The sequence below is a fragment of the Syngnathoides biaculeatus genome, chromosome 19 (genome assembly GCF_019802595.1).
Source record: "Syngnathoides biaculeatus isolate LvHL_M chromosome 19, ASM1980259v1, whole genome shotgun sequence".
NCBI classification, from domain to species: Eukaryota; Metazoa; Chordata; class Actinopteri; order Syngnathiformes; family Syngnathidae; genus Syngnathoides; species Syngnathoides biaculeatus.
The window spans coordinates 11,993,984-12,020,810 of NC_084658.1; the positions used below are offsets into that span (position 1 = coordinate 11,993,984).

General features: G+C 42.0%; 1 protein-coding gene across 1 annotated transcript; it reads left to right on the forward strand.

Annotated features, from left to right (window-relative positions):
- Window positions 1–3,444: 3,444 nt before the first annotated feature.
- Window positions 3,445–10,007, forward strand: zic4 (zic family member 4). Its single transcript, XM_061805432.1, has 2 exons — window positions 3,445–4,555; window positions 9,553–10,007. The coding sequence occupies exons 1-2, from the start codon at window positions 3,445–3,447 to the stop codon at window positions 10,005–10,007; spliced, it is 1,566 nt and encodes a 521-aa protein (XP_061661416.1).
- The last annotated feature ends 16,820 nt before the right edge of the window (window positions 10,008–26,827 follow it).

Here is a 26,827-nt window from a genome sequence, read left to right on the forward strand (position 1 = left end):
CGACGCGCGCCGACACGACTGAGGACACGGGTGAAAAAATCACGCACAGATATTCTTCCTCCCGCCCCCCCACCCCGCTCCTTCTTTTCCCACTTTCTCTGTCGCTGTTAAACTCCCCCCGAAACCCACCCGAGTCTTGTTTACTTTCTAAGGCGCCCCGAACGCGCGCATCTTGCGCCCACGCGCCCACCCTCCCAAAAGAAGAAAAAAATAAAAATAAAACCACGCGAGATTGTCGCTCTTGTTTTGCTTTTTTGGACGCTTTATCTCCCCGTGGCGCGACTTTCACCTCGTCGCTCAGGCGGTGAGCTGCAGACTGATAGTCGCAATCATTCCTGCAGATAAATGAATTGCAAAGACAACACGGTCCAGCCCTGATGAATGGGGTGGGGGGCTCGGGAGGGGGCGGTCACGTGAGGGCGCCAGCCGCTCGCCGATTGGCCGGACCTCAGCAAGCCCCCCCGCCTCCCCTCAATAACATCCACTCACCAAATAACAATCCACGTTGCAAGACGATTGGCCCCCGCGTCATCAATACGTGGGGGATTTATTTTTTTATATATTTGTGCAGGGATTGCAAGATTTAGAAAAAAATCTAATTTGGCGGTGACATGAAAACATGAATTCAGTCAAAATAGAAAGCAACCTCCAGCTTGTTTATCCCTTCGCTGTTGGAAATATTTACACATTTAATACCATTTTTTTTTTAAACTTAAAGCATTGCAAAAAAATATGACGTCATATTGGGACACTTTCAGAAAACACATTTTTTTAAAATGGATTTGCTCGTGAAAATGATCTGCAGTTATGCTGTTACCTGAGCTTTTCTTTCAATATATCTATTACATTTTCATGTATTTTTTTCTTTGTATAACAAATCACTGTCTAATAAACCCCCCCCCTCCCCCTTCCAGATGGTGCTACACGTTCCCAAAAAGTGTTTGGTTTTTTTTGGGTGGGGGAGAAATATTCCCAAAAAGGTGCGTCGGGACGGGGGGGGGTGTCAAAGTTGTTCCCAAAGGTGTGCATCAAACAATTTTCCTAACCCTTCCATCTTTCTTCAGGCGAAAGTCACCACCTTGTCCCCAAAACTGGTTCTCGCCCAGTTGGTCCAAAACGTGTCCTCATTCTCAACTTCCCACCGGGAGAACCAAAATGGTTCCTTCCCAATGGGGCTCCGTATTCCCAAAAGGTGTGTGGGACATTTCTGTACACCAAACGTGGCTTTTCCTGTGTACACTCTCTTATTAAAATCCAATAATAATAATTATAATAATAATAATATCTATTTTTTTTTAAAAAAAAAAGCTCAACATAAATTTCAGCTTCCAGATTGAAGCATCCCTCCTTCCACCTGGGCTCGTCATCCACAGGCCCAGAAACTGTAATGTGTGCGCGCGCGTGTGTCTGTGTGCGTACGCGCGCGCGTGTGAGAAAACCTTGTGGGTTGTCGAATTTATCAAGTGGGATTTGCGGCAGGAACCTGCGGCTGCCCCCGAGTTCAAAAATCCACATGCAGACTTTTTTTTTTTTTTTTTTGCCATGCGAGCTATGAAAAAAAAATCCACTCCACACACTCACACACACATGCCTTTGCAAGCTACTGTCCACAGCACACATATTATTTTCAACTTTATATCATTTTTGTGGTGCAACCTGATTCGAAGTTATTAAATAATTGACCCCAAAAATATTTTTTTCTGATACCTTTATACAAAATTCAGGACTGTTCGTCCCTATTAAAACTGCATACTGTGTTAAAAGACAAAGTTATTCCACCTAAAAGTGTAACCAAAACATGCTTCAAGTCAATCAAATTGCACTTATTTGGATGATTTTATTTGAATTTTCAAAGTAAATATTAGCCTCCAGTTGACGTTACTTGCGGTTTGTTTTCATTGCCCAAATATTGATCATCCGCTCAAATAAAGTCACTCGCTTTGGTAATTGAGTTTTACTTAAAAAAAAAATAATAAAATAAATACAGGAAACCATTTCATGTTTTTCTTCTATTTGCTCTCCCAAATGAACATGTCAAAGTCTTGGCTGACAGCGTCCAGCTCCACTTGAGAAGTGACTCACTATTTCTAGTGGGGATGGCTCACAAAATTGTTTGTCAAGCAGTTTTTTTTGTTTGTTTTTTTTTTTTGGAACGTGCGTATGCGTGTCATGCAAAACAAAAGACAAAACCCAATGTGGAAGGGCAATTTGTGATGCACGTTCAGTTTACATTCTACAAAGTGCTCATTTCCCCGTGCGTCTTCCGTAAATGACAAACACGGTGGCGAGTTGAACTTTTACATCTCTGATGTCGAGGCTGCTACGAGTTTCCATAGAGAAAATTCGTCTTTTTTTTCCCCTGTGTTACCCTTTGCTCCGCTCTCATCTGCTGAGAAATGGCTCGTCGAGTCTCATTCCAACACAGAACGCGGCGAACAAGCTCTGGTGTCCCATCGGCTGAGTTCTTTCGTACTCACACGCCGTTTTTCTTTTGGACTGTTTTTTTTTTCCCCTCCTGCTCCTGCGCAAGGCACCACCTCCTCTGGCAGCCATCTGCTGCTCGCCGTCGCCTCGGCTCCGACGCGCGATCAAACCAAATTAGCCCGGATCATGACAACAGGTCCTCTCCGTTGCGTGTTTGTTTCCATTTATTTCATATTTTGGGAGGAGGAGGGGCGACTTTGAAGGCGACGCGTGCGTATCCAATCGAGCGGAGTCCCAAAAATCGGGAGGATTTGAACGCGAGCTCGGCTGCCTTTCGTGCTTTGGGACCGTCCTGGGTTTTGAAGGCGACTTTTCCATCGGCAAGTATTTTTTTTTTTTATATGAAGATATCACGGCGCAATTTGATCGGGATTTGAAGGTTTTTTTTTAATCCCGTGAAATAAAGTTGTGGCATCTCCGAGGTATTTTGTCCCCCTTTCAACACGGAAGAGAATCAGCAATGTAACCGGATTAACTTTCCCTCTTATTCTCTTTTTTTCCCCTTTAAAGCTGCAATAACGCTTTGCATAACACCCCCCCCCTTCCCCAGCCCCCCACCAACCCCCTTTCCATGGTGTTGCCTGAAGGCACCGCGCATGCGTATTCCTCCCCCCCCCCCAGCCCCCTCCCCTCCTCGCTCGGTTGTCACAATTTTTCTTCTGGTTGGAAAAGTGGCACCGGTGACGTCAATCATCCGCCTCTGACCAATTAGAGAGCGGCCCGATTGTTGGGCTCGGCGGGCTGCGAGCGCCCACCGCGAGCCGCTATTCTCTATCAAATGCGTCCTGCTGCCCAGCGAACGTTGCCCCGCCGCTAGGCGCAACTTTGGAAAGTTTTTTTTTTTCCCCCTTTTTGGTATTTTTTTTTTTTTTTGTTGAATTGCGATTAAAACATATTTGTCATCATTATTGTTTTGCCCGCTGTCAAGTGCAAAAAAAAAAAAAAAAAATTAGGGGAGTAATGAGCGCCGATGCGCTGGGAAGCCCCGCGATGGACCCTGCCTTCTCGAAACGGAACGCGGCACTGAGATTAGTTGACTTGGCGGGGGCTCACCACCACCTCCACCATCATCATCATCATCACCGCCACCCTGCCCCTCCGAGCGTGACAGGCTTCCCGGGGTTCGGCAGCCATCCGCACTCAATGGCTCACGTGCACCCCGGGGAGATGACTGCGGAACCCCGCCTGGGGCCGAGTCCATTCGGGCCAGAACACATGGGGCACTCGGCGGCCCTCAAAATCAGCCCAGCCCATCATTATCCCCTGCACCATCACCAGCAGCACCAGCCTCAGCACAATCATCACATGGCAGGCCACAGTGAAGTGGTCTCCGGTCCGACGGGAGCTTTCGGGGCGACGCCGGTGCCCTACTCGGGTATGACGCACCCGGCACAGGCTCTGACCGCAGGTAGGGACTTCCTCCGAGCCACGCCGGTTCTGGCCGACCACCACGCCGCCGCGGCTTCTTCTCACCGCGGAATGTTTGTCCCAACAACAGGTAGCTACCCCGCGCACTACGGCCACGACGCCGGCAGCCATGCGCTCTTCTCCGGGCTGCACCAGGAGCAAGCCCCCGGCGGCCAAATCCGCTTGGGACTACCGGGGGACATGTACGTGCGCTCGGAGCACTTGGCGGCGAGCGCCCGAGCCGACGCCTTCTACGGAGGGCTCAATCTCAACCTGGGCGCGCACCCCGCCCACCACCACCACCAGCCCCACCCGCCCCACGGAACCGGCGCCTTCTTCCGCTACATGCGGCAGCCCATCAAGCAGGAGCTCATCTGCAAGTGGCTGGAGCCCGGAGAGAAGCGCTGCGCCCGGACCTACAGCACCATGCACGAGCTGGTCACGCACGTCACCGTGGAGCACGTCGGGGGGCCCGAGCAGGCCAACCACGTCTGCTTCTGGGAAGAGTGTCCGCGCGAGGGCAAGCCCTTCAAGGCCAAGTACAAGCTGGTCAATCACATCCGCGTGCACACGGGGGAGAAGCCCTTCCCGTGCCCCTTCCCCGGCTGCGGCAAAGTCTTCGCCCGCTCGGAAAACCTCAAAATCCACAAAAGGACGCACACAGGTTAGTTATTCCGAACAATTTCGCGCTTTTGATGCGAGTCAATCATTTTGGGCGTTGTGGTTTTGAGTGAGGGGTATAGCATGTGGGGTGGGGGGGGGTCGGGGTGGGGGGGGGGCGTTGTGGCAACTCACTCATGCGTTTGACGCTTTGGACTTCTTGTTTACACCTCAGCACAAAAGAGACGTTCACGTCTTATTAGTGACCCCTCACCCCCCCCCCCCCCCCCGCCACCCCCCCCCCCCACCACACATCACTTTAAAGTTACCACTGTCATGTGCACACACTTGTTGCCTGCTTTATCGCAACACCAGTGCAATGTTGTGCAACTTGTGGCAAGTTAAGTCCAGACTATGTCTTTGTTATAAAAATGTAAATATTGAATATGGGCACAACACACACGGCATCATTTTTTTTAATTTTTTTTTTTTTTAGCGAATTGGAGTTTGAACATTTAAACAGCTGCTGATGTACGTGTTGCTATTTATTTCAGATTACATGCATGGACGGTTAAAAAAATATAATTTTAAACTATCATTTGGGACTCTTTTTTTCGTTTTTAAGCAATGAAGATCCATGGGTGTGCAACTCGGGGCATGTGGGTTCCACACGTCCCCCAAGTGCATTGATGGTCACAACCATCAATTATAACACCTGAAGGTTTAACGGAGCGTTGATTGAGCCAAATATCATATTTTACATGAGAACAAAATCTCAAGGCACTCCACCAAAATAAAATGTGACAAAAAGTGGACACACTTTTGTTCATTTTTTGGACCTCCTGCCATCTAGTGGAAGAGCATTGAATTATTCTGCCTTTCACTATAGGTCATCGGCATAGATGAAGAGTTATGCCATAGGGATAAGTGCCACTATTCAGCATTATGACCTTTTTTTTTAATATAATGGCTGATAAGACATGAATTTTAAACCGGGTGAAGACGAGCTCCTGAGCCCAGAAGCTCACTATCGTCTCCAAATATCGGTTATCGTCATCCTTGATTACGACTAATCCATCACTAAGTGACACTTTACTTGTTTTAAATGAGCAATTTTTGTATGGATAATGAGTTTATTTTAAATCATATCACAAATGTCACCTAATCAAGTATATTAGCGGTGACTAAATGAGAAAAATGATCATCAAGACGGCTAACCCTTGCCAACAATATCCCCCGAACGTCAACATGGCGGTGTGCAACCTGTGGCATGTGGCCCATATATGTCCCCCACAGCATATTTGATCCAGACTAAGCCATTTTTGTTGGTTATAAAAATCTGAAAACATAACCCATAAAATGTAATGATAACCATTTCTGGGATAATTTTTCCCCCTAAAATTGGTCCTGTGAGGACTCTATAAAAGTAAAATGGCTCCCGCCGGGGGAAAAAAGAAAAGGTCCTCGAGCGCTTCTGATTTTTATGTTATATTAGGTGGCTGCAATTATCATGACTACAAAAAAAGCCTTCGAGCCGACATGCATGGAGCACACCAGCGGTGTAGCGTACGGGGCCACCGTAGCGGTGAAAACTACCAATCGTTATGAATCAACTAACCAATCTCAAGAATTTGAACTTGATTCATATTCAACATTTGCGGCATCACATTTTGTCATCAGATCGGTGCCTAGAAGACTATAAAATTTAAATGGCTACTGTTGGGGGGCGGGGGGTTTCATTTGCCACACCTTTATTTTATTTTTTTTAATTATTAAATTGCCAGCATAGGTGGTTGGAGATATTGCCTGAGTGGAAAGGCAAAAAAAAAAATGCAAAAAGTCTCCACTATATTCCCCATCATATTTTGTCATGAAATTGTTCCTTGGAGGACTTTGTGAAACTGCAATGGCTCTTGATGTGTGTGTGGGTGGGAGGGAGGTTGGGGTTGGGGGTTCTCCCACCCCTGCTGCTCCGACAAACTTATGAACACAGACTGCTGCAAATATTGTTTGGATCAAATATATGAAATCATTGAACAAAAAAAAAAATACACTCAGACTTGTTTGTCCACAACGTCCCCAATCATAATTTTCATAAAATTGTTACTTTTCCATTTACATAATAAAAAAAAAATCGGTTATATTATTTTTGCTTGGTTTATTTTTTTTAACCATAGCAACATGTCAAAATTTCCTCTGGGGAGCAACAAAGGTAATTTGCCAACCCTGCTGTTTACACTGTATCACAAGTATAGGTGACTGCAAATATTGCCTGACTAAAAAAAAAAGATTTAAAAAAAAAGTCCCCCCCACCAGTCAACATGCATGGTGGGATTTACCATTGGTGTGCAACCTGTGGAATGTGGGCCATGTAACGCCCCTCCCCACCACCACCACAGCAAGTAAGGCAAAAGCCATGAAATATTTACTACATAGAAAAATATATATATTAAAAAAACTCAAATTCCTCAGATGGTAAAAGAATGTTCACCGTCACCCTTGTTGTTTATACAATGTAAGCAGCAGCAAATATCAATTGACGACCCCCTCCCCCCCCCAAAAAAAAAAAAAAATCTACAGGGCTCATCCCTTTGTTGTGACCTGAAAATGTTGAGTCAGACTGGCGACACACACGCGCACAAACACCCTCACTCAATGCACGCCTCATGCATTATTCATATAATTTGCTCACATTACCTAAGTACAAATCTGTTAAATAAATTTGACTCCCGAGGGGCCTCGTGCTCCTTTTATTTTGAGTGTATCACGTTTAAAGCCTAAAAGTGTGGTTATGATTGAGGTGGTGTGTGTGTGTGTGTGTGGGGGGGGGGGGGGTCGGCTCGGCTGCCCCTGGGGTCTTGCCTGCTCCTCCACGGTTTCTTGTACTACACTAATATCCTTGATTGGCTCTCTCAACCCAACAGCTGAAGGTCAAATTGATATTCAAAAAAAAAAAAAAAAGCGCAAGTGTAATTAGACAGGCCCAATTACATGTGCTCAGAAAGCCTTCGTGGAGGAGCAAGAGTTGATTTCTGCATCTTAATTTATTCACACTGTCCCACGACGTGTGTGTGTGCGTGTGTGTTATTAAAACGTGCGTGTTGGGCCAGGATTATTTGCATTGTACAAGGCGTGAAGCACAGCTAACATATTTTTTATTATTATTTTTTTTTGAATCGCAAAACACGAACAGGTCTGTGGGGTTGGATATTTACACTTCTTTACATGGTGCGAATTTAACTTTGGCGTTTGTATGATTTGTATTTTTTTTTTTCAAGGCATACTTGCACCACCACACGTGTTCAAATATTTATGATTTTGATGAGCTGTGTGGTTTTGTCTTTTTTATGTTTTTTTTTTCTTATTTATTTATTTATTTATTTTGTTTGACATTCCGCAATTCAGTACAAAAAAAAAACCTCACAAATGGCTCAAACAAAGAAAAAAAGTTGTGGACTGAAGTCACGGCTTACGTTTTCTACCCTCTTAACATGATAACAAATATTGTGGTTGATTTTATATTTTCCATGCGAATGCAAATTTAATCTAATTTTCCACGGACACTATGGTATAAATCACAGGTGTCAAACTCAAGGGCCGGGGGCCAGATCCGGCCCGCCGCTTGATTTTAGGTGGCCCGCGAAGGCAAATCACACGTATTGTATCGACTTTCATCATTTTTTGGAAAAATCTGTACCAACATTTCAAATGGTCATATCGTAAATGATAACGTGGTTGAGATATTACAAGCATTTTTGTCTTAAAACCCATTACTCTCGATTTCTGATTCTAATACAAGTTCATAAATTTCATATGTAAATATGATGAGGCAGTTAAAAATTTTTATGGTTTCACAGTCATAACAGCCCTCTGAGGGGAAGCGTAAGTAAAATGTGGCCCGCGACAAAAATGAGTTTGACACCCCTGGCATAAATTAAGGGTATACAGTAGATGGGATGATATTATTTTGTAGCCCATTTAGGCTATTTGTTTCATATTCGGAATACCACAAAATGTGAAATGTGACAATACCTTGGCTGTGCTTTTCTTTATCATAGGGGCACCATTTAATCTTTTTATTATATTTCTTGTACTGGACCTCGTATAGCGACGGTGGACAACCTAGGGGTTGTGGGCTGTATACAGGTCCATGAGAGCATTTGAGCCAGTCCACTGTCATTTTTAAAAAAGTTAGCCCTGGAAGTCATTTTCAAATATATATATTTTTAACTCGTATATTTTCAATTACACCTTGCGTGCTTATCGATAACTTATGACTTGCTGAATTTATTATTATTTTTTTTAACTTGTAAATATTTTACAGCCTTTTGTTTTAGTTCATTATTTTGTGTCTACAACCATTTCATTTAATAATAAATTGCGTGACGTAGGCTAGTTGTTTTTTTTTTTTTTTTTGGAGGGGGTGTTTTTTGTGTTTTGGGACATTTTTCCTTCATTTTTTAAGATCATAAAGAACCAAATAATGTGTGCAGTCACAAACCTAAATGTAGGACTTAACAATGTCTAAAATGGTGCGAGGGCTAAATATGGCGTTAGCATTTTTATCCGCTATACCTTAGCTTACGGGGAGCCCCAAACTCACATTCAACCCCCAAATGATTTTAACATATCAAATATTTGTTACTATTTAAAAAAAAAATCATTGGCTTGATTAAATAATCACCAAATTCATTTAAGTGCGGTGCGCCCTCTAGTGGTACAAAGAAAGCAATCGTTGAGGGAATTATCGAAACTACGCCGTGACAAATTTTGTTTTCCAGTAGGTGTTAAGTACAGTTCAGCAGTTGAAGTTGAACACATTTTGCATTGCATCATCACTTTTTCATATAGTTCAAAGAATTTTAAGTACTTCTACTCCGACCCCCACCATATATACCCCCCCCATCGAACATTTTTGCATATATTGCGTTTTACTTAGTGAGCTCATTTTTTTGTGTGTGTGTGTAGAAATGTTGAAAAGCAACACGTCTGCAGATGAGTGACTTTTGCTTTTTCTTTGTTTGCTTGTTTTTGTTTTTGTCGGACTCGCGACGGCCGCAGGCGAGAAGCCGTTCAAGTGCGAGTTCGCCGGCTGCGACCGCCGCTTCGCCAACAGCAGCGACAGGAAGAAGCACTCGCACGTGCACACGTCCGACAAGCCGTACTTGTGCAAAGTGCGCGGCTGCGACAAATCCTACACGCACCCGAGCTCGCTGCGCAAACACATGAAGGTGCACTGCAAGTCGCCGCCGCCGCCCAGCTCCGGCTACGACTCTTCCACGCCGTCCCTGGTGTCGCCGTCGTCGGATCTTGGCCGCGAGGCCCCGCCTCGGCCGCCCCAGCCGGCGGGGGCCGGAGGAGGCCCCCCCCGCGCCGGCTCCTCCGCCAACCTGAGCGAGTGGTACGTGTGCCACAGCTCCGGGGCCAGCGGCGCCCACAGCGGACCCTCCACGCCGGACTCGGCCACCGAGGACGAGCCACCGTATAGGAACCGAGACCCGAGGGATAACTTCTAGACTCGCTCCCCACCCCCCCCCCCTCCAAAAAGTGACACAATAAAAAAAAAAGCACTTTTTTAATGGAGCGAGTCGCGTTCAAATCATGCGTGGATTTTTGGGGGAATTTCATTTGGTGCATGCAGGGGTGGGCAAAATATTGCCCTCAAATAGTTCACAGAGTTTTAAAATCACACGTGGCCCACGTCATTGGTAACTTACATAAAATTTAAAATGTTTTACCTTTTTGCTTGAAGAAGATGACGTATCTAAAAAAAAATGTGTATGATCTACGTGGCTTCAAAAAAAGTTTATATTTTCAAATGAACGGACGAACACATTTGACACTATTTGACAAATGTGCCATGCACGTAATTTGGGAAGTTATGAAAAGTAAACTCCATAATATGAAATAAAAAAAAAAGATTAAGACTTAATTTATGTATTTTTCCCCAATACATCTTTTAATCTTATGTATTTAAATTTTTTTTGATGGGCCAGGTCATTCGTTAATAAGGTGGGAGAAAAAGGGAAATGTAAAATTTTAAAGATATACATATTTGAGGTGTTGTCGAAAAAAGCTCACCTCTTTTTTCTTTTACAAGATTAATTATTTTTAAAACAAACAAAATCTTACCTATTTTCGTTATTTTTGTTTGTTTGTTTGACAGTTGGGCGAGGTCATTTGTATATGAGGTACAAGAAGGGAAAAATGTCAGATTTGATTGTAATATTATGTATGTTTTCGTTAAAAAAGTTAAGTTTGAAGAAATTATTTGGAGATGAGTGTGAAAATAATAAAACAAAATAATAATTTCATGATCATTTTGAAAAAAGTTGTCAAATGACCTCGCCCATTTGTCATTATTAAAGACACATTCATTTACATTGTTTATTGCTATGGTTTCATGAAGATTTGTTGACCAAATTTTCGGATTAAAAATGCGAATTTTTCCCCCATATTTTCTTTTTTCGACCCATCATCGAATACGAAATTACCATTGCAAAGAAACTAACTGTATTTTAATCAACCAATTTTGGGGGAAAATTTTTAAATGATTACATTTTTAAAACAAACTCCGTGTCAAAGTTCAGTGGCCCCGTATGTAGACCGCGGGCCATACTTTGCCCACCCCAATGTAGACTTTTAGCGCATGCTTTTTTTTTTTATAATTGTCGGCTTAATTATAAATAAATACCATATTTGTTCACTCTTAATTTATTTTTCAATGTGGTTTTGCTTCCGAGAACCAAAACACTTCGAGGCCAAAATGTACATTTTGTAAATGTTTTGTAAATGTTGTCCCTGTTTGCTAGTTTTGTACCCAAACGTTTTTTCCCCCTTTTGTTTACAGCGAGCTGTTTATTATTATTATTATTATTATTATTGTGTGTGTGTGTGTGCAGAGGCTCGTCCAACGATTTCATTTGACATACTGAGCGTGAAATTGTAAGTGTTTGAAAACGTTTTAGTGGCTTTTGTACCAAGTCATGTCCTTTAATGTTTGTTTTTTTTCCCCCTCCCCAGATTCGAGCAGCAATCAAAATTCTTGTACCGAACGGCCTTGGATGTTTTTTTGTTTTTTTTTTTTTGAGGGGGGGGGGGGATAATTTTTGCATAAATCTCGCCAAATAAAAGTGAAGTGCTCCTTGACATGGAGTTTTCCCAAACTCCAACATTCTGTTTTCAACTAATTTGTCGTTCGGCTGCCTTTTTTCTTCTTCTAATGACTCGCACTGATTTTTTTTTTTTTTTTTTGTAAATTATGTTTTTTTTCTAAAAGCGAATGTCTTGGTGGTGTCTTATTTAAAAAAAAAATATATATATATACATATATTTTACGGCTGCAGTCTTTTTCATGTTTGCAGAAAGTGTGTGTGTTTTTTATGGTTGCTTGTATCGTTCAGGTCTTCTTTTTTAATTTTTTTTTTTGATGGGCCAGGTCATTCGTTAATAAGGTGGGAGAAAAAGGGAAATGTAAAATTTTAAAGATATACATATTTGAGGTGTTGTCGAAAAAAGCTCACCTCTTTTTTCTTTTACAAGATTAATTATTTTTAAACAAACAAAATCTTACCTATTTTCGTTATTTTTGTTTGTTTGTTTGACAGTTGGGCGAGGTCATTTGTATATGAGGTACAAGAAGGGAAAAATGTCAGATTTGATTGTAATATTATGTATGTTTTCGTTAAAAAAGTTAAGTTTGAAGAAATTATTTGGAGATGAGTGTGAAAATAATAAAACAAAATAATAATTTCATGATCATTTTGAAAAAAGTTGTCAAATGACCTCGCCCATTTGTCATTATTAAAGACACATTCATTTACATTGTTTATTGCTATGGTTTCATGAAGATTTGTTGACCAAATTTTCGGATTAAAAATGCGAATTTTTCCCCCATATTTTCTTTTTTCGACCCATCATCGAATACGAAATTACCATTGCAAAGAAACTAACTGTATTTTAATCAACCAATTTTGGGGGAAAATTTTTAAATGATTACATTTTTAAAACAAACTCCGTGTCAAAGTTCAGTGGCCCCGTATGTAGACCGCGGGCCATACTTTGCCCACCCCAATGTAGACTTTTAGCGCATGCTTTTTTTTTTTTTATAATTGTCGGCTTAATTATAAATAAATACCATATTTGTTCACTCTTAATTTATTTTTCAATGTGGTTTTGCTTCCGAGAACCAAAACACTTCGAGGCCAAAATGTACATTTTGTAAATGTTTTGTAAATGTTGTCCCTGTTTGCTAGTTTTGTACCCAAACGTTTTTTCCCCCTTTTTGTTTACAGCGAGCTGTTTATTATTATTATTATTATTATTATTGTGTGTGTGTGTGTGTGTGTGCAGAGGCTCGTCCAACGATTTCATTTGACATACTGAGCGTGAAATTGTAAGTGTTTGAAAACGTTTTAGTGGCTTTTGTACCAAGTCATGTCCTTTAATGTTTGTTTTTTTTCCCCCTCCCCAGATTCGAGCAGCAATCAAAATTCTTGTACCGAACGGCCTTGGATGTTTTTTTGTTTTTTTTTTTTTGAGGGGGGGGGGATAATTTTTGCATAAATCTCGCCAAATAAAAGTGAAGTGCTCCTTGACATGGAGTTTTCCCAAACTCCAACATTCTGTTTTCAACTAATTTGTCGTTCGGCTGCCTTTTTTCTTCTTCTAATGACTCGCACTGATTTTTTTTTTTTTTTTTAAATTATGTTTTTTTTCTAAAAGCGAATGTCTTGGTGGTGTCTTATTTAAAAAAAAAAATATATATATATACATATATTTTACGGCTGCAGTCTTTTTCATGTTTGCAGAAAGTGTGTGTGTTTTTTATGGTTGCTTGTATCGTTCAGGTCTTCTTTTTTAATTTTTTTTTGAAAGAAAGAGACCTCTTTAGTCTCTTATTTTCGCTAATGTAATTTTCCATAAATGTATTTATTTCTCAAAAGAGTGTGTTGTCTTTATTTACTCCTCCTTCGATGGAGTCTCAGTGTTGGATCTTTGAGGTTTTAGGCATCGTTGTCATGTTATTGTTTTGTATGTTTGTTTGCAGGAAGGTATTTTTAAGTTGTGAGCTTTCGTGACTATTTTTTTTTCGTCGTAGTGTTTGTTTTTGTTTTAATGCATAATTTATTACATCTCATAGTGCGATGTATTGTGTGTGTGCGCGCATGTACTTTTTTTTTTGGTAGAAAGTATATTCGAGTGGTCTTTAATTTCTGAGGCGTTTTGGGCCCAAAAATGATGTATCTTGCGGGTTATTTTTTTAAAATGTTATTAGAAAGGTGGCTTATTTTGTCAAGTTTTGAAAAAGGAGAATTCTCATTTATTTTTTTTTCTATCTTTGCTGATTGTTTTGGTTTTTTTTTTTTTGTTGTTGTTGCGTGTTTAAGAGTGTTAACTTGTTCTGGTTATGGCGGTGGTGCGGGCCGACACTCGCATGCCAAGCAACACTAACCGCTGATCCGGACTTCAAAGTGCACGGAAACACAAAAGGGGCACCCCCCCAAATCCCCCCCCCCCCTTCACCACCTTTCTTCGCTTCTTCTTCTTTTTTTTTTGTGTGTGCCAGCTCCCTTGTGTTGTTGTGACGGCGCATCCTCACGGTGCATTAAGATTTCTATGGCAATGGCCGAGTCAAACTGCAATGATAAGGCTTGGAAGTGTTTGGGTGTGTGTGTGCGTGCGTGGGGGGGGGGGGGGGTTTGAGGGGTGCAAGTCCACCGACTCAAAGGCGTCGTTTGCAAAGAATGTAATATTCGCATCCCCATGGGGTCGGAAACGCTAATCTACGTCCTTTATGTCGGACTAGAAAAGAGGAAAAATAGACTCCCACCCCGACATAATAGACTTGTGCACCTATGGTTATATTTTAACTTCAGTGTTCAAAGTGAACTTTTTGTGTGTCTGTGTGTGTGTCTTGGGATACTTAAAATGCACACACACACACACACACACACACACACAAAAAGAAGACTTAGTGGAAGTGGGTGGAAAAGGCTGTCTTGGCCTTGAAGTGCGTGACTGCTCGCGCTTTGTGCGGCGAGCAAACAACATCGATGACGCTTTGATTCCCACACACACGAGAGAAGATAGTTGGATCTCAATTTGAAAAGTCCCCCTTTGAAGTGCAAGTTGGGGCGAGGGGTCTTTGTGCCGGCTCCTCTCTATTATTGAACCCAAAACCCTTTTAGTTCCACTTGTCAACTCGGTGCGCGGAGTTAAAACACGCACACACGCACGCACGACCGCGCGGGCGCGCGCACACAGCGACGAGTGGGGAGTTGAAAACACGCCGTGTCAATTAGACACGGCAATCTTTGCACCCCCCCCACCCCCCCCCCCATTTGAAAGCGTCTCTTAATTCGAAATGTACGGAAGAATGATGGCCTTGGGGAGGGGGGCCGGGCCGCTCGGGTCACCGAAATGGTTCGTAACTCGGAGCGAGTCTTTAAATTCCTCTGAAGGCGATGTTTGATGGACAAATGCTCACAAAGAGAGGAAATAGAAAATTATCCGGAGAGCAGGGAGTATGCCGTTGTTCGTAAATCGAGAACCCGCAAAGTTTAGAGCACCTGATGCTTGCAAAAAAAAAAAAGGATTGTAGCCATTGTAACCAGGTACGTGGGTACTGATGTAAAACGAAGAACCCAACTGTTTTTTTTTTTGGGGGGGGGGGAGTGTTCGAAAATGAAAAAAATGGACATCGTGGTAATGGTTCGTAACCTGGAAACTTGAATGTCGTAAGTGTATTTTAATTCTACGTTTGTTTTTTCTCGTTCGTTCAAAATAGCCACACGTAGCCACTTCTTTAGGTACACCTGCACCACAACAAAAGCCAAAAAAAAACACGTCATAGATGAACATATTTATCCCCCAAATTAATGTTGTGCAGTTTACAAATGATTGTAAATGCATTTATTTTTAGTCACGCTGCCTATATGTTTATAATATAAACAGCAGGAGTAGGGGACCCGTTTTTCGATCAGGGGACCTTTTAATTTTAATTTTTTTTAATCGTTATGTATTGCATGTCCCCAGATGGTCGTAATGGATTTATGAAAAAATATATGATGCAGCAAAGGCTTATTATATATAAGTGGAGGCCTTGGGGAAAAGAAACAGTCTTTTTTCCCCCCATGCGTCCGATAAGCAATGCATATTAATTGTTAAAAAAAAATGTTTTTAAAAAGACATTAATTCCAAAAAATCACAGCGGCAATGAACACTGTGTCGTGCAGATGTACCTAATGAAGTGCCCGAGTGTGAGTGTGAAATATCATTTATTATTTTTTTTTTCTTTGGCAAAATAATAGCGGCGCTAATCCCACTTCCGGAAACTGTCCGGCATTATTGAACAAAAGCCCTTTTAATGGGGGGGATTAGCAGGCGAGTCGTATAAAAAAAGAGCCTCCACTCTGCCCCCCCCCCCCCGCCCCAACCCCTCCTCCCCTCACTCCTCCATCAGCACCTCGAGCTGGTCAATAATTACCAAGGAGGAAGAGAAGAAAGGAGGCGTGCAGGTGCAACACAACCGGAAGTGCTGCTGCCGCTGCTGCTCGTTCAAGCCTCACAACCTTTTTTTTTTTTTTTTTTAAATTCTTAAAGTGATGAAGAATTTGCACAAAAAGGCTGCGTGGAGTTTAATCTGCACGATGCACAAGTACAACCATGTGCGTGTATCTTTTTATTTTTTTTAAATATCAAGAAACATTAGAATAAACCACTATTTATTTTTGTGACATAAAATTTTTTAATCGTTTTATTGATATAATTGCAGCCTCGGTCTCATTTGCCTCGTTGAAGCGTTAAAATGAGTTTGCATCAATTATTTTGTGCACTTTTCTCACTTGCAGAGTCTTCTATTGTTATGAAAATGTGATTTTGACAAATTAATATATTTACAATCATTTAAACTTCTTTATATACTATATATTGATGGAGTAAATAATGCTAGGATTACAAGTCTCGTGTTCCTTTTAAGTAAAAAAAAAAAAAAAGAATTCACATATGCGTGCACATTGTTTAAATATTTGCATCTATTTTTGGATTTTTTTGCACCCATAAAATCAAATTTCAAGGACACGTCGAAAAGTTACGTCATCGTTATTGAGGTGTGCGCGCGTGCGCGTGCTGGTATGTTTCCAAAAGACTTGCAGCGGCCTCCCTCCGCCATAAAGATTTATGTGGACCTTTTAAAGCGAGATGAACTGGATTGCAAAACCCGGAAGAACCAAGTCCGCTCCAGGACTTGGGCAACGTAAAGGGAGAAACATGCCCGCAAGGGCTCTTCGGGTTACGACGACGTTCGTACGTACAGCGGGATGCCCATGGAGTGTTCAAGAGTAGAGTTGTTGCATTTATTTCTCTTTTTTCCCCTCTCTCACAATTGAGTAAATGTAGTATGATTAATTACTTGAAAATAAGTTTAGTAATTACACATTAATAAGAAGTCCAAACCAGTCCTACGTAGCAGCTCACATTGTCAAACAGTGTCGGATGTTTCGCTAATCAAATTGAACGCAGTAGTTGGAAACTTTGAAATTATTATCGGTACCGTTATAAATTGAGAACTGGAAATAAATGATAACGAGCAGGTATCGAGAAGGACTATAACACAGTCGTAAGGTTCAAAACAGCAAAATGTCATCTTTCGGGAACTTCGGAAATCGAGGACCCCCTTCAAAGACGGCGGGATACTCCCGTTGCCCACGCTCCACCTGTTGCGCACCTCCAAGCCTCTCCATTCAGCAGGCGTTGTGAAATCCAAAAAGCCAAAACGACATAATTAATGCCACTTAAAATAAAATAAAAAAAATTTTAAAAAATTAAAAAAGCTTTGTCTCAGCAAAGCGATAAACTATGGAAATAAAAATGTATGTAATTTTTTTATGCCTTTGCGACAATTTAAAAATGTTTGAATCCATTCTTCCACAAATAATTAGTATTTTTTAATAGAAAAAAAAACATTTTTTTATTTGTATTAATGAAGAAACAACATAAATCCTGGAATAATCAAATAAAATAATGACTGTATGTGCATCATCCCCTTTTTAAAAACTTTTCCTTTGCATCATTTTTAAAAATAAAGCATCACTTTTAATCACTTATTTGTTCCTAATTTGTTGTAACTTTAGTTTAACTGACTTTTGAAAATTAGAATATTGGTATGGTACTTTTGTAGGCCACGCCCACTGCAGATTTCAATGTCAGCGCTCAAGCAAACATTCTTTTATGAGTTACTTACTATATTTATCTCCTGTGTGACACATGCAGAATCAGCGGGGTCACTTTTTTTTTCAAGCCAAGTACAATGATATTTTTAAAATTTTATTTTATTTATTGTAACAGTGTTAATGGGGGGAAAAAGAAGTTTCCACGGCTCCAGTGTGGCCTCGATTGGGAACCCTTCTGTCCTTTTCTCCATCCAGCGTGACCTGAAAGTGGTCGGCAAGCAGGCAAATGAAGCCTCGGATATCGAAGAGAAAGAAAGAAAAGGAAAGAAAGATTGTGAAGAAGGAGAGGGGGGGGGTAGAAAAAGGAGAAGAGTCGCAGCGATGCAGCCAAAGCCATAAAGGCCTAAGTGCTCGCGATAAAAAGAGACACCGTATCATCATATATCAACATAAGCCATGAGCATTATGGGATATGAATCACTGCTTTATGTGCACTATTTCACACGTCACATTGCAAAAAGAAAGGGGTGGGGTGGGGTGGGGGAGGGGAGGGCATTTTACATGAATGCATCGACTTTTAGGGGGGGGGGTCATTTCGTTACCTCCTGCAGGAAAAAAACATTACACACTATGTATATGCGCGTTTTTTTTTTTTAATATTCGCCATAAATTGGCACGCAAATGAAATGGCGGGTGGGGTAGGAGGAGGGGTGGGGTGGGGGGGGTGACCTAATGAAGACGCGCGTGACGGCGTCTTTTAATACGCTCTATTAACTATTATTATAGTGGTGTCAGGACACCGCTGGCTGCCCGTTACCACACGCCGATCACCTGCTCGGAGGTGGGCCCGCCGTGGGATGCAAATGGGGGCCATCCATTACGTCGCCAGACGCCACCAAAAAAAAAAAAAAAAAAGAACGTATTAAGTCTCTTGGGGGGGGGGGGGAGTGGTATCTATATGGAGATTCGCTCTTGGTGGCGGAGGAGTTTTTCCTGTTTGGGGAAAAAAGACGTCAAAATTGCGTGCCATTTATTATTTACTTTCGTTTTTAATTGAGCGTGATTTGTCCGGATGAGTTTCATCTATCAAGAAAAGCACGTGATCAGATAGTTTGTGTATTGCATGAAAAAAACAATGGAACAGTATAAGTAAAGTGGTTGCCATGCAGGAAAAACAAAAGTGTATTAATATGCGGTGGAGATGTTACTGCATATGCAAAGTTTTTGTGTATACAAAACAAATGGATGTACAGTATATGCATCGATGTATTTATCTATATATCTACGTGTGGAATGTGTATGGAAATGTGTGCATAATTTCAGTATGTATGGGAAGGTGCATAAAATGCGCATATACTGTATGTATAATGTGGATAAAAACGTATATAGGGATAAATGTTTTTTCCACAAAATATGAATATACGTATCACATAAAAATTCATATGTACGTACAAAATGTGCATGTTTGTGTACATTGTGTACACAAACATCTATCTATCTATCTATCTATCTATATCTATCTATCTATCTCTATCTATCTATCTATCTATCTATCTATCTATCTATCTATCTATCTATCTATCTATCTATCTATCTATCTATCTATCTATCTATCTATCTATCTATCTATCTATCTATCTATCTATCTATCTATCTTTAGGTATCTGTTTGTTAAATTAATTAATTACATCATAGCATATGAGTATAATATATGTACATGTCCATCAATAAAAATATGCATCAAATTATGGATGAAATAATCTTCGGTTTTGGGAGATATAACAAACGTATGTTGCATATATTTCTATTATTTGGAGTCTCTCCCCCCCCCCCCCACACTCGAACGCAAATGACTCGAACAGTGGGCGTTTACCCGCCGATGCGCGTCAAGGTTGTCATATTCATATTTCACGTCGGCCTCCCCATCGTCCGCCGCATAATCATCGGCGTGGCGCTGGGCTTTACGACGTGTCAATCACGGCGAAACAAAAGCCGCCTCGCCGAACCGAGGCGGCGCAAAGGAGGGGAAAAGCCTTTGAGCAGACAGGAAGTGTCACTTTGACGGCCGGAGCATATGGACGTCCCCCCGGTGGAGGGTCACTGCCTCTTAATCATGCCCCCCGCAACACATACATAATCACAAACATCATCATAATAATGTCCTACACGCAAGGGTCCACTTTTTTTTTTTTTTTTTTTTTTTTTTTACAGCCGAGGAAACAAAACGGCAAGCTTTACCGGAAGGCCTTCACTCCGCCCCCCCCCCCAAAAAAAAAAAAAAATTGTACACAATCTTGACCTTCCACCCTAATTTTGAGCGTATTCCTATGCAGAAGATGTTTATTTATTACATTTATGATTAGTATGGTCTCCACCTCGAGACCCAGACCCAGAAGGCCGGGACGAAACAACAATAAACACATCTTTACATAACACAAATTGATGGTTTCTTTTAGATGAGTTCCTTTTTCTTCTGATTGTTATGCCAACACACCTGATTCGTACATATTCTATTTATTACACATATATTACAAAACATTTATTTCAAAAAGTGTATTTTTCCACTTTTTAAACATTTTTCACATATTCTATATGGTACAAGCTGCTTTTCACATCATTATGTATTTATTTGCTCATTTCTCAGCTACTATAAACATCTCTCTATGGGCAGTTCCACAAACATTGTACGCTATGATAAGGTTAATTAAAAAAAAAAGTATATTCCTAAAAATATTGCGCCTGAGTCAGTGCAATTCTCCATTTATTGATGTTCTCCCATTTATTTCCCTTTTATTATTTGTGTCATATTAACCACACGCTCAGGTGTCTGATTGTTATGCCAACGCCTTTTTACACAGCACAAGTTGAAGGCTGTGTGGTGTTTTTTTTTTTTTTTTTTTGCAGTAAAAGTTGATTCATCTTCATTTATTGTAAATTTTGACAGGGGTATGGTTCCTCACACTCTACACGCAAATTTAGCGGGCAGTGGTACCCTATGTGATCTTTAACCTCATTTGGAGCATACCTTTATGTATTCCTCCAGCAATTTTTTTTTTTTTTTTTTTAGTTTTGGTCGTGCAATTTTTGCTTTCAATTAGTGAAGCGATGCAAGTAACCCTGCATACTATCCACCCAAAATCTTACCCCCACCCTCTTTCAAAACTCGGCACCACGCGGCGCTACATCAGAACCGAGGTCGTAAACGTGCGCGTCGGAGAAGAAATCCGGCCCGGGCCTCGTCTAATTCCTGGCCCGCGTCATTAAGTCGATGCCCCAAATCAATTGTTTCCTGCACGCAGTCAGGGTCCGCGGCTGCAAGCGGCGAGAGGCCCATTCGAGCGTGCCCGGCGAGCAGGAAGCAGCGCCTACCTGCCACTCATTAAAGCCACGAGGAGTCAATAGAGAGCGGGGGGAGGGATGAGACCCCCTCGTTATACCTGCCGCGCAATTAACACTACTTATTCTCCCCTAACAAATAATCAACCGGCGGCGCTAATCACACAAACGCTTTACTTTCTTTGTCGTTAGCGTGGAGGTTTGTCTACGGATGTTTCCAGGCAGGAAGGAGTGAGTGTGGGGAGGGGTAGGGGGTGTGTGGGGGGGGGGGCACTTTAAGGGTGTGAGGGGGTCTTCCTCAAGAACAAGGAACTGCTGCAAGTTGTCACGATGAGGTGAATAGAAAAAGGAGCACACTTGAAGTGAAAGAGGACTTGACCTTTGCCTTTGTGTCCCGTTTTCCCCCCCCACCCCCAAAGCCCCACCCCCTCCCCCCTACACCCCCATTAGACCACGATGTTTTGTTTTTTTTCCCCCCAGCGACAATTGTGTCTTTTGTGAGGGGTGCCGTCACGCGTCCTTTTTAACCTCTCTGACGCGTGTTCTCAAACTTTTTTTCTCTTTAAAACTAAAAAGGTCCGTTAAATCCAATTAAACGGGATGATGACCCAAAAAAAAAAAAAAAAAAGATCGAAGGGACATTTTTCTATGACTAGACTCAAATTCTATGAAATTCATCCGCCAAACGTGTAATTTTCAGTTCCTATTCATGCCTTTCTGTGAGTCTTCCAGTTCCTCCTCTGGTTCTCTGTTTCATTTCTCCTAATTCTGACTTCTTTACATTAGTTTTTTTTTTTTTTTTTTTTTGCTTGTGAAATTTCATGAATGTGAAAAACGGTTCAAAAGAAATCCCAATAAGATCAGCATTTGGATCATTTCAGACATTAAACACCGAAAAAATTGAACTGTGCATCTTCAAATCAAAATGGCTGACTTCCTTTTAAATTTCAGCCATGATTCTGTGAGACTTTTTTTGTGTCGCATCAACATAAATTCATTGTCCTTTTTTTTAAAAATAACCAGTAAAAAAAAAAAAAAAAAAAATTACTGCAAAAAACAATGTCGAGACCCCTCAAAAAAGGGGATTAAGAACAATGATGAAAGTCTTCTTGTCAATGACAAAGAAGGTTAGCGAGTGAACAAAGTAAGTCTGCATTTTGATTGTTTGATTTATTTTTTTTGTGCATAATTAATAAGGATGTATTTAAATTGGGTCACCTTCAGCAGTGTGCTGTCAAATGGATTCAGAAGACATTATTAAAATACTCTTTTAAAGTTACACAAATTGCATGGATTTAGGAAAAAAAAAAGAAATGCTCATTACAACTACTATTATTACTACAAATAATGGTAAGAAGTAATGATGTAGTAAGAGCAATGGTAAGAGTAACGATAATATTATTACCACAGCTGGTAAAGCGTTAGCCTCACAGTTGTGAGGTCCCGGGTTCAATCCCAGACCCGCCCGTGTGGAGTTTGCATATTCTCCCCGTGCCTGGGTGGATTTCCCCCAGGCACTCCAGTTTCCTCCCACATCCCAAAAAACATTAATTGGACACCGTCTAAATTGCGCCTTGGTGTGATGGGGATAGGCTCCAGCACTTCCCACGACCCTCGTGAGGATCAGCGGCAAATAAAATGCACGGATGGATTATCACCACAACCGTTGTACACCTTGAACAGATTCAAGACACCCAGTGCTACATCTAGGAAAGCATCCCCAAATCTTTACCCTACCTAAACATTTCACAGTTGTTTGAATTTATGCTACATTTTTTAGCTTATTTAGCTGGTGAAAAAAAAAAATCCAGTATTGTCTCATCTTTAAAAAAAAAAAAAAAAAACATTCTCCCAGAAGATTTGTTATTTGTCAGTTTGCATTTAGGCAAATTCCAGCTGCCCACGAAGTCCACCGAGCAGCTGAAAACGCAAAAGACGGCGCTAACAACACTCCAAGAATCTCTAAGAAGAGAACGTCCTCTGAGTCCTGGTGTAAACCCAATTGAGCATCTGGTTGAAGGCACCCAGCGAGTTGAAGTTTACTTTTAGTCTTTCTTCAATGTTGTTGCTTTTGAGCGGAAGGATAGGTGAAACTACGGACCCCCCACCACCCATCTCCGGCCCCCTCCTCCTGGCCTTCCACCCTCCCTCCTCTCCTCCGCTCCCCTTCTTCTCGCCACAACATTGGTCGCCTCTGCTCGGCGGATCAAAGCCGACGAAAATTGGTGTCGCCGGGACGGACATTGTTGGCGTGACAGGGCGACAAAGCGGCGGGGAGGCGGCGCGCCCCGTCGGACGTGTCACCCCCCCCGAGAAAGGCTGAAAAAAGGCCGAAAGGTGTCGATTTAATACCTTAGCTCCCGTGGCTGGGCCGCGAGTGAGAAAAGCTCAAATTGATGCCGAATGTTTGGACAGGAGCGATGAGACCAATTTGAAAACAAAACAAAACAAAACAAAACAAAAAAACAACAACAATCATAGGAAAAAAAACAAGAAAATTGGGAAAAAATAAAAGCAACTGATTGGACTACAAATTTATGAAACAAAAAAAAAACAATAAAATAAAAATACTGCAATTAAAAAAAGAAACAAAAGAGGCAGTTCACTTCATGAAATAAATGAAATAAAACAAATACAAATTGTAATAACAAAATACTACAGTTAATACAAAAATACCTATACTACCTCATTCAACAAAAAAAATAATTTCATTTATTATTTTTTATTTTAATTTTAATTTATGTTTCAAAGTATTAAATATACACACTGAAAAAATCAGAAAAAATGCAAGAGAATAAAAAAAATCAAAACAAAAGTACATAAAAAAATGAACTCAAAACAAAATAACTCAAACAAATTGACATCCCACCCGACTTGGTGCCTTCTCCCCAAAAATAAAACAAAAATAGATAAATAACCGCAGTCAAGTATGATTAAATATTGCATGAATAAAAAAAAATGGGCCAAGGATGGATAACAGATCCAAACAAACAATAATCAAAACAAAAGTATTAAAATCAAGTCTTGCGGAAAGAATCAATCAATCAATCAATACAATGAAAAACAGAAAAAACAATAAAACTTGAAATGGATAACAGACCAAAAGAAAAAAAAAGATAAAATGTGCATGAATTAAAAAAATAATAATTGGACTGATCTCGGGACTGTTGTCGCTCCAACAAAAGCTTTAGAGGTTACTGGAGCACTTGGGCAAATATTTGTATTCATTGGAGAAATGAGGATATGAAAATGACAAATCAAACCCCCCCTCACTAAAAAAAAAAAAAAAAAAAACTCCCCTCACCATGAATGCCAGCATTGTCTGCGGCTTTCTGATTGTGATCCACCATATCATAACCCCCGCGAGGCAAAAAACATCAATATTCCAGCGGAAAAGACATGTTTCTATGGAAAACTCAAGAATTCTCCAGCGTGGCGGGGAGGGGGGAAAAAAGGGGGTGGGGGGGAGGCCGCAAATGAAAGAGATCAAAGAGAGTCCACCGAGGAAGAGGGAGAGGGGGGGGGGAGGGGAGAGAAGATGGACGACTCTCGCTCGCCGATGTTAGCAAGAGGTTTGTGTGCCACCCCCCGAAAAAAAAAACTTTCATATCGACAAACCAACGCCCAATCCACCCCCCCTCAGACAAGATGAACAATATTGTAACATTTTCACACCAAGTGCCACCTCTAAAAATGCAATTTCTACTTTGATTTATTTTTACTTGTCTGCCCTTAATCCTCTTTTTGTTCAACTTTTATTTTTTAAATGCATAAATCTTCCATTTTTGTGTGTGTGTATGGGGGGGGGGGGTCCCATATGCAGACAATGTTTTTTTGACATTGCGTTTCTCCCAATCTCCAATCTCGGTCGCTGTATTGCTGGCAAAAACATTTCCCGAATATCTGAATGGATGCAGACGCGGACAGCGCAAGGACGTCTCAATCGCGACCAACCCCCCACGGACCCCCCCCCCCCATCCCGCCTCCCCCTTCACGTGGACGCGTCCATCCAGGTAAGCGCGTCTGCATGGAAACAGGGCGAAAATAAACAAGGCCTAACAGGAGACTGGTCCCTTTGTTGGGGCTCAGACAGCTGGCCGGCCCTCTATTATCCCCCAGCAGACTGACCGCATCCGTCCTTAAGACCCCCGCCGCCTCCCCTTCCACTCCTCCCGGACCCAGCACAAAAAGACGAGAGGGCTGTTTTGCTCGCTCAGGCCCGGCCCGGGCCTCCCCGGGCATTCCTCGCTCTTCCCGGGTGAAAGGAGTGGGAGTTCTAGCGGACGCGGTCTGAACGCCGGGCGCACAAAGGCTTCTCGGCATGCCGGCTCCCGGAGGATTGAAAGACATGAAGGGGGCTGCCGGGCGTCTGAGGAGGGCGAGGGGGGGACACCGGCGGAAGTGGTGTTGTGCTTGATTTGTCCTCCTAACTAGCCGTGGAGTGCATTCACTTCACTTGACTCCCGATGGGGGATTCTTCCATGAAACGCCGACCGCTGACACATTCGGTCCAGGTTGGATAATAATCACAGAAGACACTTGAACCTCCAAAGACCATCTGAAATTGGGATTTCATCTTAGTGGGCATCCAAAGTGGGACAAATTTAAGAAATTTCCACCCCCTAAGTGAGCAAAAAGTGTTGTGTTTTTAGAGTGATAGTCCCCCCCCCCCCTCCCTAAAAGATCGCAAGGGTTCAAACCTGCTCACTTTTCAACAAGGGGACAGAAAAATGCACAATCGGGCCAAATGTGGGAAATGTTTTAAACCCTTCTGACAAAAGTTGGCAAAGGCTCAATTATCGGAGATGTCTGAAGCGATTATCTGGTGGTCTGAGGTCCGTTTAGAGGATTTTTACTCTGATCCTAAGAAAGAAAAAAAAAACAATCGGATGATCTCAAATCTTTGTGAGTGGGATCAACACCGAGCCACGGACTCCATGATGGCGGTGACCTGAAGTTGAATCCGCACAACCGGGCCTCGTTTTAGTAGCCCTCCTCGTTCTGATCAAAGTAAGCAAAGACTCGTCGGTAAAAACTTATCCCGAGCTATTATCATATCGTGTGTTAAGAATAATTATACCAATTACGAAGCGACACACGTACCCTTGGGCCTGATCTGAATATTTTTTGCTCGTTACGATCAAAGACTGCAAAGGAAAGATCATCCTGTAGGGTGGGTGTGGGTAAAATTTCCCGCCGCGATCTGCTGGGAAAACCGGTTGGCCAAACAATCATCAATCTTAAACACGTTCCTGTACAAATTCCTTTACGTGTGGTCAACACCGAGTTTGGGGGCGCCAAGGATCCCGTGATTGCGACAAAACGACTTCCGATTTACCAAAATGTTAGTCCGTCAGGGCGAAGCAGTGCAGTTCTACCCCACTCCAAAGTACACAATCACTGGGATATAGTCAAGCAAACACCTCTGACCGAGTCAATTACAATAAAATGGAACGTTACTTGATTGAGGCTTGTTGTAAAAGGAGGAGTCATTGTAACTAACGGCAATAGAAGAAGAAAAATTCCACCAAAAATGCCGAGGTTGGAACGGATTGCAGGTGGTGGGAAAGGGGGCGGATGCAGGTGGTTGCACGTGGACCCACGGAGCCCGGCGCCGTTTCAAAACGGTCTCGTGATTTAGGTCTCGTGATTTACACCCTTCACACTTGTAAAGGGCCCAGCCGGCGTTGACAGCTCCACTTGACGGCTTCGAGCTCGCACTGTTTTAATGGCGGCGCCATCACGCCGAGGAGCTTACGCGGCCGTCCCGCTGCGCCTGCTCGGCCGCCAAGCGTGAAGCCGCCCGTGCATTTTTTTTTTTTTTTTCT

Coding starts and splice junctions, on each gene's coding strand:
- zic4 (XM_061805432.1), top strand. CDS start 3,445: ATGAGCGCCGATGCGCTGGGAAGCCCCGCGATGGACCCTGCCTTCTCG. Junction 4,556..9,552: donor CCACAAAAGGACGCACACAG/GTTAGTTATTCC, acceptor CGACGGCCGCAG/GCGAGAAGCCGTTCAAGTGC.